Source organism: Podarcis pityusensis, assembly GCF_964106645.2.
Source record: "Podarcis pityusensis genome assembly, chromosome: 11".
Taxonomy (NCBI): domain Eukaryota; kingdom Metazoa; phylum Chordata; class Lepidosauria; order Squamata; family Lacertidae; genus Podarcis; species Podarcis pityusensis.
This window is the reverse complement of record NC_138036.1, coordinates 60,233,138-60,247,108: the sequence shown is the minus strand read 5'-3', so window position 1 is coordinate 60,247,108 and position 13,971 is coordinate 60,233,138. Positions and strand designations below refer to the sequence as shown.

The 13,971-nt window shown below is 39.9% G+C and overlaps 1 protein-coding gene across 6 annotated transcripts in view; it reads left to right on the top strand.

The window, feature by feature from the left end:
* Positions 1-13,971, top strand: part of LOC308458002 (proprotein convertase subtilisin/kexin type 5-like) — a 167,837-nt gene that overhangs the window by 111,583 nt on the left and 42,283 nt on the right. For all 6 annotated transcript variants that reach the window (XM_080972454.1, XM_080972455.1, XM_080972456.1 and 3 more), the window contains one exon: positions 6,984-7,084. In XM_080972454.1, coding sequence (XP_080828580.1) covers positions 6,984-7,084 — 101 coding nt within the window. The remainder of the gene's footprint in view (positions 1-6,983; positions 7,085-13,971) is intronic.

Genomic DNA, 13,971 nt, shown 5'->3' with positions numbered 1-13,971 from the left:
GTCCGTTCTTAACCTGAAACTGTTCTTAACCTGAAGCACCATTTTAGCTAATGGGGCCTCCCATTGCCGCCGTGCCGCCGGAGCACAATTTCTGTTCTCATCCTGAAGCAAAGTTCTTAACCTGAAGCACTATTTCTGGGTTAGCGGAGTCTGTAACCTGAAGCGTATGTAACCCGAGGTACCACTGTGTTGCGTATTCAGATTCAGTTAACGAAAAAGAAATTCAGTTTAGCATGTTGTTTGCCTTTCTACAATAAAGTGCCACAATAGGAAATAAATGATTCCTTCAAGATTTCATTAGGGTTGTATTTTCACTTTGAGGAACAACCAACTCGAAACCTTTAACAGGTTAATAATGTTACAAACATTACAGGCTCAAGAAAGAAACATGAAATCTATTGTAATAGGTTTAAGGTAAAAACAGTGATATTGTGATCAGCAAGGGAACTATGTTTGACCTGAATAATTGGCCTTTCCCAATAGCATGCCTTCATAATAGCTGCATAGAAATGCAGTTTCTCCCTAATATCAGAGCAAGTCACTTGAAGAAAAGTGTTGCAACTTAGTCATCTAGATAGGTGTAGGTAAGCACAAAACTTTGCTCATCCTGAAAATTAATAATGAGGCCCTTAAAGAGTGCAACTGAACATCAAAAGCTGGGGGGGGGCAGCAGAATCAGCTGAGGATCATACTGCCTGATAGACTACAGCAGTCTTCCTCTCCAGAATGCCTTAGAGATTCATACATCCTAAATTGGATGCAGCATCCCTTGCCTGGCAGCAAGGCTAGAATGGGGTGGCAGTATGATTTGAAGTCATGTATCAATTCTTGATGGCACCCCATCCCAGTCCCGTTCCTTGGGAACAAAGATATGTGAAGGCATAGATTGTGCTTGCTGATAGCCAGTGTTATCCATGCCTGCAAAGTCCTTTGAAAGGCAGCCGGCCCCAGCTAACAGATGGCCCTGGGGATGGATGGGCTGTCAGCTGTGGAGTGTAAGCCACAGCCAGGCCTCCTTTAGAAGGGCAAAATCCCAGTTCTGCTCACAAAGCAAACAAATAATACTATTTAGAGGTTCTAAAATCATTAACCACACAACCATTGTAGTACTGCAGGAATGCTGCAATAGGAATGGCATGTAAGGCTTCTTTTTCCACGTTTATTAGAAAGATTACACTTGTTCTGAAATCTATGAAACTATGCTGTTTTGGTCATGTAAATGTATATAGTGCCAGTCATATGAAATGGTTATTTGAGTTCAGTTGAAGTCATTTTACCTGGCACATTAAAATAATTGCCAAGCTCAAACATGAGATAGCAGTTGGGATAGCATATGGAGCAGGTGGGTTTAATCAGCTGTGGTTAAAAGATGGAGAATTAGTGCAGTCCCTACCCTGTTGAATGGAGTGACATCTTTCACACACTCATCCTCTTTTTATGTCAAATTTATACCCCTGCCAAACTTCACATTTCTAAATTGTGATTAATGAGGTTGTTCTTCAGTGGTCCTGGAATCTCAAACATCATTTTTCTTCCTGAAGGTTGCTTGCTTCTTGGTGGTCCCACTCTTCGTTTTTGAAGATGGATACAAGCTGTCCCTGACAAGGCAATCTTAGCAGCAACCATTCAACAAGGGCGGGGGAATCATGTTAAGCCTTTAGACTTTCATCTAAATATCTTAACTGCTGTTGACTCAAATGGGACATCTCAATGAGTTTTCTTCAACATTTTCCATAGTGACATACTTGCCAAGGAAAGGGCTCTTTAATTAGCTGAAACTCGAAAATGTGATTGATTGTATGTAGGGTTGTTGCTCACAGTTTTAGTTCTACTGTAGATCATGTATGAAATCTACTAAAACAAACAACTGGGGGGGAAATCAGCTTGAATCCAGGACTTGCCCACGTGGAAGCTGCTCACAAAACAGGCTTTCCCATCTCACGCCTGCAGTCTAAAAACAGCCAACACCTGTCCTGGGAATTGAGGAACTGAGGAAAACATTGGAAGAGTCTAACCAAGCAAAAACAGCTTGCACAGCTCCCATTCACACTGATCCTGCATGAAAGCCTGTTTTTTTACAGAAGTTAAAGGAAGAGGTTGGCATCTAGAATGGGTTGAAGAAAACTGCTAGAGCTGAACATCCCAAACCAGTTGCATGTTTCTCTCTTTGGTCATGAGGCTAGGCCTGCTCTCCCTTTCTCTGCTAATTTCTGAAACTGACCCAACAGAGTTTTCATGTGCTATAAGCGCTGAAAGGCAACAGTGTGTTTCTCTTTTTTGAATGGCTTCTGTTTCTTAGGTGTTCCTTGTTTGAGGGCTTAAACAACACCACAAGTGCATGTGATTCTGTTCTCTATATGTTTACTGCAAGAATTAAGCAGCACTGCTTTCCAGTCTTTCTGAATAGTGAATTCAAAGGCAATGGTTATTGACATGACTGATAATTGTCAAACACTTAACATTTATTTTTAGCCTTCATAATTTGAATAGAAGGAAAGTTAATCAGCAGACAAATATGAGTACTTGTATTTAGGTTTTGTTGTTTTGCATTGACTTAAAATGACTTCCCTCTTAGGGTTGAGCCATGGAGTAAGGAAAAGCAACCTGTTTCAGGCAGCACCATGAGGATGGGTGGCATCTGGATGATGCAGCAAGACTTCTTTAAGTGTTATTGCTAGTAGGAGAGTGGTTCTTAACACAGAACCACATCTTGGGCTAGTAAGGTAAAGGTAAAGGGACCCCTGACCATTAGGTCCAGTCATGACCAACTCTGGGGTTGCGGCGCTCATCTCGCTTTATAGGCCAAGGGAGCTGGCGTACAGCTTCCGGGTCATGTGGCCAGCAGGACCAAGCCGCTTCTGGCGAACCAGAGCAGCGCATGGGAACGCTGTTTACCTTCCCGCCGGAGCGGTACCTATTTATCTACTTGCACTTTGACGTGCTTTCAAACTGCTAGGTTGGCAGGAGCAGGGACCGAACAATGGGAGCTCACCCCCTCGCGGGGATTCAAACCGCTGACCTTCTGATTGGCAAATCCTCGGCTCCGTGGTTTAACCCACAGCGCCACCCGACCCCTTATCTTTACCCTTATCTCCCACCACTACAACAACTACCAGAGGGTGGTACCAGAAGGGGACTTTTTCCTTAATTTTTATAGACGCGGAGAAGGCCTTTGACAATATCTCCTGGAAATTTATGATGGGAAATTTAAAAGAGATGGGAGTGGGACGGGGTTTTGAGAATGGGATCGGGGCGATATATTCAGAACAGAAAGCTAAACTGATAGTTAATAATGTGGTTACAGAAGAGTTTAAAATTGAAAAAGGGACACGACAAGGTTGCCCTATTTCCCCTTTGTTATTTATTTCGGTTCTGGAAGTGCTATTAAACACGATTAGAGAGGATCGGTTGGTGGAAGGAATTCAGGTCGGTCAGAAACAATATAAATTAAAAGCTTTTGCAGATGACCTGGTTTTGACCCTGCAGAAGCCAGAGCCCAGTACGAAAAGAGTATTACAACTGATTAATGATTTTGGTCGGGTGGCTGGATTTAAACTAAATAAACAGAAAACTAAGGTTTTGGGGAAAAATTTGACTGATACAGAGTCAGAACGGTTTCAGAATGAGACGGAACTTAATGTGGTTAAAAAAGTAAAATACCTAGGGGTAAACATAACAGCAAAAAATCTAAGTCTATTTAAGGACAATTATGAAAAATGCTGGACAGAAATTAAGAGAGACCTAGATAGTTGGTCAAAATTGAAACTTTCTTTGTTAGGCCGAATTGCTGCTATCAAGATGAATGTATTGCCAAGGATGTTGTTTTTATTTCAAACACTTCAGGTCTTGGACAAAACGGGGTGCTTTCAGAAGTGGCAGAGAGACATTTCTAAGTTTGTCTGGCAGGGCAAAAAGCCCAGAATTAAGTTTAAGATATTAACTGATGCAAAACAAAGAGGGGGCTTTGCCCTGCCAGACTTAAAGTTGTATTATGAAGCCGCAGCGTTCTGCTGGCTAAAAGACTGGCTACTTCTTGAGGACACTGATGTGTTGGATCTGGAAGGGTTTAACAATGCTTTTGGATGGCATGCATATTTATGGTATGACAAGGTTAAAGCAAATAAGGCCTTTAAGAACCATATTGTCAGAAAATCATTGTTTAATGTCTGGACAAAATATAAAGACTTGCTGGAAAATAAAACACCAAGGTGGCTTTCACCTTTGGAAGCCAAGGCCCGAAAAAGACCCAATATGGAGGCTAAATGGCCAAAATATTGGGAAATACTAGAAAAGGATGGAGACAATTGGAAATTGCAGAGTTTGGAGAAAATGAAAGACAAAGTGCGAGATTGGTTACATTACGCTCAGATTAAAGAAGTTTTTAAAAATGATAAGAAACTAGGGTTCCAGGTGGAGAAATCGAAACTAGAAACAGAATTGTTAGAACCAAAGATTAAGGTACTTTCAAGGATGTATAACTTGCTGTTGAAATGGAATACACAAGATGAAACGGTTAAATCGGCTATGATAAGGTGGGCACAGGACATTGGGCATAATATCATGTTTGAGGACTGGGAGAGGTTGTGGAGCAATGGATTGAAATTTACTGCATGTAACGCTCTGAAAGAAAATGTAATGAAAATGATTTATAGATGGTATATGACCCCAGTCAAACTTGCCAAAATTTACCACCTGTCTGATAGTAAGTGTTGGAAATGCAAAGAGTGTGAGGGAACGTTCTTCCACCTCTGGTGGACTTGCCCTAAAGTGAAGGCGTTCTGGGAAATGATTTATAATGAACTGAAAAAGGTATTTAAATATACCTTCACTAAGAAACCAGAGGCTTTCCTTTTGGGTATTGTCGGCCAAGGGGTGGCAAAGAAGGACCAGACATTTTTTATGTATGCAACAACAGCAGCAAGGATACTTCTCGCAAAACATTGGAAAACTCAAGATCTACCCACACTGGAAGAATGGCAGATACAACTGATAGACTACATGGAACTGGCTGAAATGACCGGCAGAATCCGTGACCTGGGAGAAGAGAGGATTGAGGAGGACTGGAAGAAATTTAAGAACTATTTACAAAAGTATTGTAATTTGAGTGAATGCTAAACAAGACGCTAGATCAAAATAACTGAGCACCACTAAATTTAGAAGTTTTTAAGAAAATAAGTAAGACTGTGAAATTTAGCTCCTTCTGAGAATTATAAGATTATGAAATATAGAAGGGATATAAGAATTTAAATAAGATGATAAATTGCTGACAAAATGTTACAACGATGAAAGTGGGAGCGGGAGATGTGAGGAAGTCCAAAGAAAATGTGAAAATATGTTAAGATCAATGTTACATTGTTTATTATGTTTATTTTTACTGTAAAACTTAATAAATTGCTTTTAAAAAAAAAAAAAAAAACAGAAGGGGACTTTTTCAGTTGTGGCCTCCCAGCTATGGAATGCTCTCTCAGCTAAGCCTGCCTGGCACAAACTTTTAACAACTTTCCAACACCAGGTTAAGTAGATTGTTGAAGGTTGTATGGTTCATATACTTCTGATTGTTTCACTGTTGCTGCTGTTGATATGATTCCTGGGATTGTTTTTGTTAGTAGTTAGTATATTGATGAATGCAAGTTTTTGTTTTTTTTTAAAGTAAGTTTGTAAACCACCAATAATATTTTCTTTTATTTGGTGTCTATTTAATCAAATAATAATAACAACAGCAACAACAATAATATTTCTGGCTATGGCCCCGAAAGAGTCAAACTAGTATGCCATTACTTATGAAGGATAGCTGTGACAAAGTTTTAGAACTCAGGGATATGTCAAGCCCATGATATATAGATAGAAGTAGTGTTCTTATACAGTGGTACCTCGGGTTAATTCATTCCGGAGGTCCGTTCTTAATCTGAAACTGTTCTTAACCTGAAGCACCACTTTAGCTAATGGGGCCTCCTGCTGCTGCCGCACCGCCGGAGCACAATTTCTGTTCTCATCCTGAAGCAAAGTTCTTAACCCGAGGTACTATTTCTGGGTTAGCGGAGTCTGTAACCTGAAGCGTATGTAACCCGAGTACACTGTATTGTCATTCTTTCTTGAGTGCACCTGAATGCAGTAGCATTAGACTTGGCGTGGGGCACTTGTTTTATTCCTGACAACTGTTGAGAAAGTAAGAATTTTATTTTCACATAATTTTCTTCCCTGCATATTGTTATTCTGACTTCCAAGCTTTTTTTAGCACATACATAACTCAGTTCCTATTGTATGTCACCTTCTTGGCTCCCTGTTAACTTTTCTACTGGCAATTGTATTTATCTTTTCAATCGGCATTCCACATTATTGTTTTAGCAGCTTTGTACATTGTTCCCTCAGGCTATTATATTCCTGAGGATCATTATGTCTACTTGAGTAGCCAAGGCACAGAACCCAACCTGTCTCCAAGCAGCTTATATCCGCACCTAGTGTGGACTCCTTTACTCCCCACACCCTGTGTTTTGGTAACTTTCTTTTCTGTAGCAACTGATGGTGCAAGCAATAATGATCTTCAGTTCATTTTTTGACAGATACAAAACTTAAGCAGGGTGGAGTTTAATTTTTCATGCCATGTTAGCACAGAATATTGAAAATTAGTGAACTGATAGACCTCAGTAATAAAACCCATTATTTTAATAACTTTCAATTTCACCTGTTGCTTGAAATTTCAAGGCAGCTAGTTTATCCTCTTGCTTTAAAGAATTCAAACCAAAGAATGTTTTTTAAAAAAAATTGAACAAAATTCTTCCCAATCAGTAATTAAATATATTTCACATGCTCATAAGTCATTTGAAACATGTTTTTGAAACTTTTGAAACTGAAACATGTTTTTGATTCCTACAATCTTATGAACCGCCCTGAGATCTTTTGACGAAGGGCAGTTTATAAAACTAAGGAATAAAAAAATTAATGAATAAACCATGCCATCAATTACATACTCTCCTTTTCCCCAGATCACCACAGACTTGAGGCAGCGTTGCACAGACAGCCACACGGGAACATCAGCATCGGCACCTATGGCTGCAGGAATCATTGCACTGGCTCTGGAAGCAAAGTAAGATTTGAGTGATATGAACAGTCATTAAGACATTAGCCTTTGCACATTTTTGGCTTTTTTGCTGCGTTTACATCGAGATATTTGAAGAAAAATTAAGACATGTAGGCATATGCCTCCACATCAAGATGGATTTGGACTTTAGTTATATTCTAGTAGATTCTCACTTGCTTAAAGTTAGTTTATATTTAGCCACTGCTTAGTGGTTTATCATAGATCAGTGTTTCAGGCTTGTGAACTAAAAATATGCAAGTGGCACATGCAATTAGCTTTTATAGTTACTATCCTCGGTTTCTTACAAAATAAAGCCAGATGTGGGACCATATTTGTGTTCATGGATGAGAATTATACCTAGTTTCTGAGAATATTGGTTTGTATCCAGATTTAAGTAGAGTAGTCTCACTGAAATCAATTGGACAGATTAGGTGTGACGTCCATTGAGTCTATTCTGGGAATGACTTAGATACCATTCAATGTCTCTACTACAAATAAAAAAAATCCTTCCAGTAGCACCTTTAAGACCAACTAAGTTAGTTCTTGGTATGAGCTTTCGTGTGCAAGCACACTTCTTCAGATACCTGAAGATATCTGAAGAAGTGTGCTTGCACACGAAAGCTCATACCAAGAACTAACTTAGTTGGTCTTAAAGGTGCTACTGGAAGGATTTTTTTTATTTTGACTATGGCAGACCAACACGGCTACCTATCTATATCTACTACAAATGTTACTGTTTGGCTGCAACATATCACTTATAACCAATTGTACTTGCTTGCATTTATTTTAAATATTATTTTAAACCACAGTTTCTAAGCAGTGTACAATAGGAATACAGGAGCAATTCTAAAGGGGTATAGCATAAAAGTAGTTAAAATTAACCATAAAATTGAAAAACCTGCTTTAGCTTGTTTTGTTGTTGTTGTTTATTTAATTTATACACTGCCTTATACCCGGAGGTCTCAGGGCAGTTCACAGAATAAAATCAAAATATAAAACCACAAAATACATAATAAAAATAAAAACAACCCAATACCCCCCCCAAAAAAACCCCCACATTTTAAAAGGGCATAGGATGTCAATCAAATCAACCAAAGGCCTGGTTAAAAATGAATGTTTTTGCCTGGCGCCTAAACATGTATAATGAAGGCACCAGGCAAACTTCCCTTTTGTTGGTTTCACAAGACTGGAAACATAATTTTGAGCCAGCATTTGGGACTTGTCAAATTGCTATTGCTGAATTTACAGGGCATGAGTACGGGATTATAAAAAAGACATAAGAATTTGAATAAGGGACAATAAGAGATGGTAATTGAAAAGCTGATACTGTCTTAAGTAAATCAGTGCTTTTGTTATAATTAGATTGTTACCAATACAGTACTTGGGGGAAAGTTAATACAGTAATATTATCTGCAAATGACTTTTCTTGTCACATCTTAATCTTTCCTGTAAAACATAGTTTTTTCATAACTGGTGCATACACACACACAAAAATATATGATTACTTATTTAATGAATTGAAATTGCCTCTGATTGTTTGAAAAGTGAAGCAAATTACTGTAATATCTGAAACTATCAAAATATGAGACCACCCAACCCATAAATCTGTGTTACCAAGGGTCTGAAATCCATCACATTATTATGTGTGAGGAGGCAGGAACAATTGGCTCTTGCCGGTGTTAGTATTTGCAGAACACTTCTCTAGTAATAGCCAAGACCAGGTTGAAGGGCAGGCCTTTTCTCCCAGCAGACTGCGGAAAACAAACGTTGAGATGGGGCCGTAGGCTTGAGGCTGAGAAAGGGAGAAGAGGAGGAGGAAACAGCTGTAGGGAAAGCCCCATAACATTTGGTACTTACCTCAGGAGCACAGTAAGGCATGAATAGGCAACAAAAAGGTTAGCTCCCTCCCTCTGCCAAAACAGAGGTCCAAAATGCTGACAGGCTAAGCAGGTGGGTGGCAACCTCAATTCCTAAGTGCTAAAGGAAAGGCTGTGGGGTCGATATAGGAGGATATTACAGTGGTACCTCGTGTTACATATGCTTCAGGTTACAGACTCCGCTAACCCAGAAATATTATCTCGGGTTAAGAACTTTGCTTCAGGTTGAGAACAGAAATCGTGCAGCGGCGGCATCAGGATTCCCCATTAGCTAAAGTGGTACCTCAGGTTAAGAACAGTTTCAGGTTAAGAACGGAACTCCAGAACGAATTAAGTTCTTAACTCGAGGTACCACTGTATTGAGGTAAGGAATGCTAGCAATATCTGTGTTACTTGTACACAGGGCTGAGCCTAGGAGAAGCGTAATAAATGTAAACACAGGAAGACAGAATAAGTCCATAGGCTCAGCCCTGTGCACAATTAACACAGAAATTACTATTGATTAAAGCAGTTCAAAATCACGTCAGAGTGTAAGTAGATCAAAGGTACCGCTCCAGCGGGAAGGTAAACGGCGTTTCCGTGCGCTGCTCTGGTTCGCCAGAAGCAGCTTAGTCATGCTGGCCACATGACCCGGAAGCTGTACGCCGGCTCCCTTGGCCAATAAAGTGAGATGAGTGCCGCAACCCCAGAGTTGGCCACGACTGGACCTAATGGTCAGGGGTCCCTTTACCTTTACCTTTAAAAGATTACAAAATGGGTCCCCAAATGCATATTTGGGTTGGGGTTAAATGTGGAAGATACCTGCCTTAGATGAAGAAAACTGCATTTCTTCTGTCAACAAGGCAGAACCTGTAAATGATAAATCAAACTTATCTAACTTAGAAATACAGCCTGAACTTGATCAAAATTAAACCTTGTTCTGGGATTATTTAGATGCTTACACCTGAACCATAGCTATGGGAGGTTTTGTGTCCCAGATGAAGCCTCCAGGGGCGCCATTGAGGCTTCCAGCCTCTTTGTGTGTGTCTGTGTGGTGGGGAGTGCCAAACTGAGTTTTTAACCCAGATGAAATACGGCCTATTTTCACCCCTGTTTACAATAATTACCCATTTGTTATAAATCCAGAAAAATGCCAGTTGTATTTCACACAATACTTTGTCTGGCATCATGCTGGTTTTTTTCCTAAGTCCTAAACAAAAATATTTGGTTGACTGGGTGGTATTCAATAAAGTTTTACTCAGAGTAGACCCACTGAGATAAAAGAACATGACAGGTTCATTAATTTCATTGACACTACTGTGAATAAAACTTTGTTGAATACCACAGCCTGAAAGTCTCTTGTTAGGAAGCTGAAATATAGACCTCATCCACAAGTCTTTGTTCCTGATAGTCACCCCAGATTATAGGTCCAAGTACATGTCCTAAAGATCTGCAAGTCTGGCTGAGTCCTGGCAATGGTGTAATATGATTTTGTTTTTTAAGTTTAAGAGTGTGTTTTTTCATATTAACTGATGACAAAAGCTGTAGCGCTGAGGGATGAATCAGGGTCTTTCCACACAATCCAGTCTGGATTCAATTCTTTGAATGTTTTCTTCCTAATGTGGGAGAGAGTTCACTGTCTAGACTACTATTCAGCAAACAACCAAAGGAAAAATTCATCAGTCGGAAGCTCCCCCCCCCCCCGAAAAGCCTTACAACTTTTTTTTTTTTTTACAACTGTTGTTTGATCAGACTTTGATATGGAAATTTTTATATACACTAACAGCTTTCCCACTGTCAGTAACTATAACTTGCATTATATTTCTAGAACTCAATGTAGTAATAAATGAGCTCCGTCATGTAAACATTCCGGATGGGAATTCATAATACTGATGGATATAATCCAGTATAATTCATAATACTGATGGATGAATCCCAGCAGTGTTGCAACTAATGTCAAACATGATCTCATATATTTTAGACCATTATTTGAGAAAATAAATAGGAGTAGAGGCAGCCAAATGCTCCATAAATGTTTTGAAAATTCACACCAGGGCTATTTAAGTACTATCTGCAGGGAATCTCTCAAGAAATCAAAGTATGTTTCCTTGTTTGACTTCTTCAAAGTAGGTATAGGTCAAGCATGGCCTGTTTATAGCGTTTTGCAAGCAGACTGTGAATATCTCCCAATAGATCCACACCTTGAGTACCCACTGAGTTCTTCCCTTGCCCTCGCAACTGACATGGAAACTGGTGGGACTTGTAGTTCCAGTCCCTTCCTCAGTGGGAAGTAATGCTTTGCTGTGGAACTGGAGTGCTTGCTGCTACATCTGCTCCTTCCCCTTCTCCAGCCCCAGATAAGTGGGCCTTGGGGAGGCAAGAGGAGGGAGAGGTTGATGCTGAAAGCAGTGGCTGATGCTTTGAGTACCTTCATTCATTTTGGATATGCTCATTTGGAGCATACACCAAAGATCAAATTGAGTGGCACTTTTCACTCTTTTCCCTTTAAATTGTATTCAAGAATATGTACAAAACAGAGCTAAGATAGCCAGTGGGGAAACTACTTGGTTTTGGCAACTGCAGGGCAAAAGCAAGGCACACACCAATATTTATCCCTTCATCAGCCTTCATATCTGATAAGATGCAATGCTGATACCTGAATATACAACCAGGACTTACATAATTAGCAGCAGGTGTGTGCATCACCAAACATGAACAGACAACTCACATGCAAACCAAAGAAGAACAGTGTGTTACATAGCCCAGTAAATTAGAACATTACATTGGAACAATTTTTGCATCCAATTCTGTTACTCTATTGTACAGCCCTGATTTAGTTCAAATGTTGTCACCACACCTAATCCAATGTGACTGATTTTCTCAGACAGAATGTTATGGTATATATAAAGGGTGCTGATGCTTTTCCACCCTGAGGGCCACATCCCCTTCTATGCAGTCTTCCAGAGGCCAGATGGCAGTGCTGGGTGGAGGCAGAAGCGGAAGTGGGCACAGCAACAAGTGCAAATGCTGCCTTTCTCCTCCATGCAGACAACCAAAAGACACCAGAGCTCAATGGCTCATTCCAGCCAGGCAAAAACAAGAGGGTGGAAAGTCAGCAGGGTCATGGAGTGGGGAGCAGCCTGGAGGGGGCATATTTGGTTTCCCACTCCTAGTATACATGCTGAAGTATAATGTCTGGGGATAATGGAAAAATGTGGGAAATTGTTGCTTATCTGTACTATCAATGAACTATGGCTTAAGGACAACGTTCTTTGAAGTCTTAAGAAATTGGAAGGCACACAGTTGTATTAATTCTCCATAGAGTATGAAGAATTTGTTGCTCTCTCAGCTGTAAATTATATTCCTAATGTTCTTTAAATTAGAATGTGAATTTTGGATGAATCACTGGATTTGGATTTATCTTAAGCTGCACAAAATACTGGAAGTTGTTTGGGTTAGCCTCTGAGTGATGGGTAATTTGTGGAACAGCCAGGCAGCTGTGTTATGTTCTGTTTATGACCTTTTGGGGTGGAGTTTTGTGGAAACTGTAGAGGAGGGAAATGTCTTGGAATACAAGTGTTTATTAATTTCTTTTTTCTTAGTGGTCTACTGGCAAATTAATTAATTGGACAGCAGAGGGGTTGCAACATAGAAGGGTTCAAAGATGTGAATAAAATTAGCTTTGGCAAAAATGTAAAATTCTATTGTTATATAATACTTGGAAAGTCTCTTACCTCACTATCTGATGCATGTTTACTCAGAAGAACTCCCACTGTGTTCAGTGAGCTTACTGCCAGGTTAATGTGCATTGGATTGATGTCTAAGGCTGTGATCCTATACAAACTCACCTTGGAACAAGTCTCATTAAACTCACTTTTAAATAGGCATGTATGGGATTGTTCTGTTACTTCAGTATAGCATACTTTAGAAAAAACCATCTTGTTGATTTTATTCCACCTGCTTCACTGCAAACCATGAGGTAACAGCCCAGTATGCTTTCTTTTATTTTGAGTAGGAATAACAGAGTAGAAAGCATGGTGGGGCACCTCCACTCACCTGACCCCTTGTTGGTCAAATAGTTGCTGCTTAACCGGAGGTAGAGGTGGAGGAATGCCAGACTGACTCCACAGGTGTACTGCACCAGCCTTGCCACTACCTCATGCCTCTACTTTTTTGTAAGCAGCAGCAACCAACTAGAAGTCAGCTGTGCAACAGTGCCCCGCCATGCCATCCGCTGCTGGAAGCAGAGAAGGAGCATTCCATTCAAAAATGTTGTTCTTGATTCCTCTATATTTTCTGTTAAGTTGTAGGTCAACATATCAGACGACACAGCGATTCTTCAAACAGCTCTTGTTTATTCAGAGGCCAGAACAGAACTGAATTGAGGGGTTCAGTCAGCCTGCTTATATAGAGCTCCAGTACCATGTAACTGTAACAATTTTCTAAAACTATCCAATCACTGAACGTCACTTTCGATCCCTTATTTGCATAACTATCTACAGTATCCCCCTGCTGGCCCAGGGTGAGAACTTCAGTACATAACATTTTCATTGGAGTAAGCTCCATTGAATACAATAGGACTTGCTTCTGAGTCTACTTTTTGGAACTGGGTTTTCTTATGGGCATTGATGCAAAAGCACTTGTACTCAGTCTGCTCAGCTCCCCTTGCATTCTACATCTTCTGCCAAATGCTTGAGGGGATTTAATTAACTATATTTTATTCCCCTACAGACTCACAGACAAAAGGATCCACTTACCACTTGTGGTTAAAAGTGTGGAGCCGAGCAGAGTTTAAATCCCACCATAGGCAGTTTAATTAGAAGCATAAGAATTAGCTGTTAGGCTGATCTCCCCTTTATTACCCCATTTATCAAAGAAACATGCTGCAGACTGAAATGTAAGTTTAAAACATATCGTTTACTCACAGTTGAGTATTTGTATTTAGCAGTAATTGCATTCAAAGTAACTGAAGGTAAAATATTTGTGTTTGCTACAAAAACAGCTTCAGGCATGTGCCTGATGCTAGAGCAATTGGAG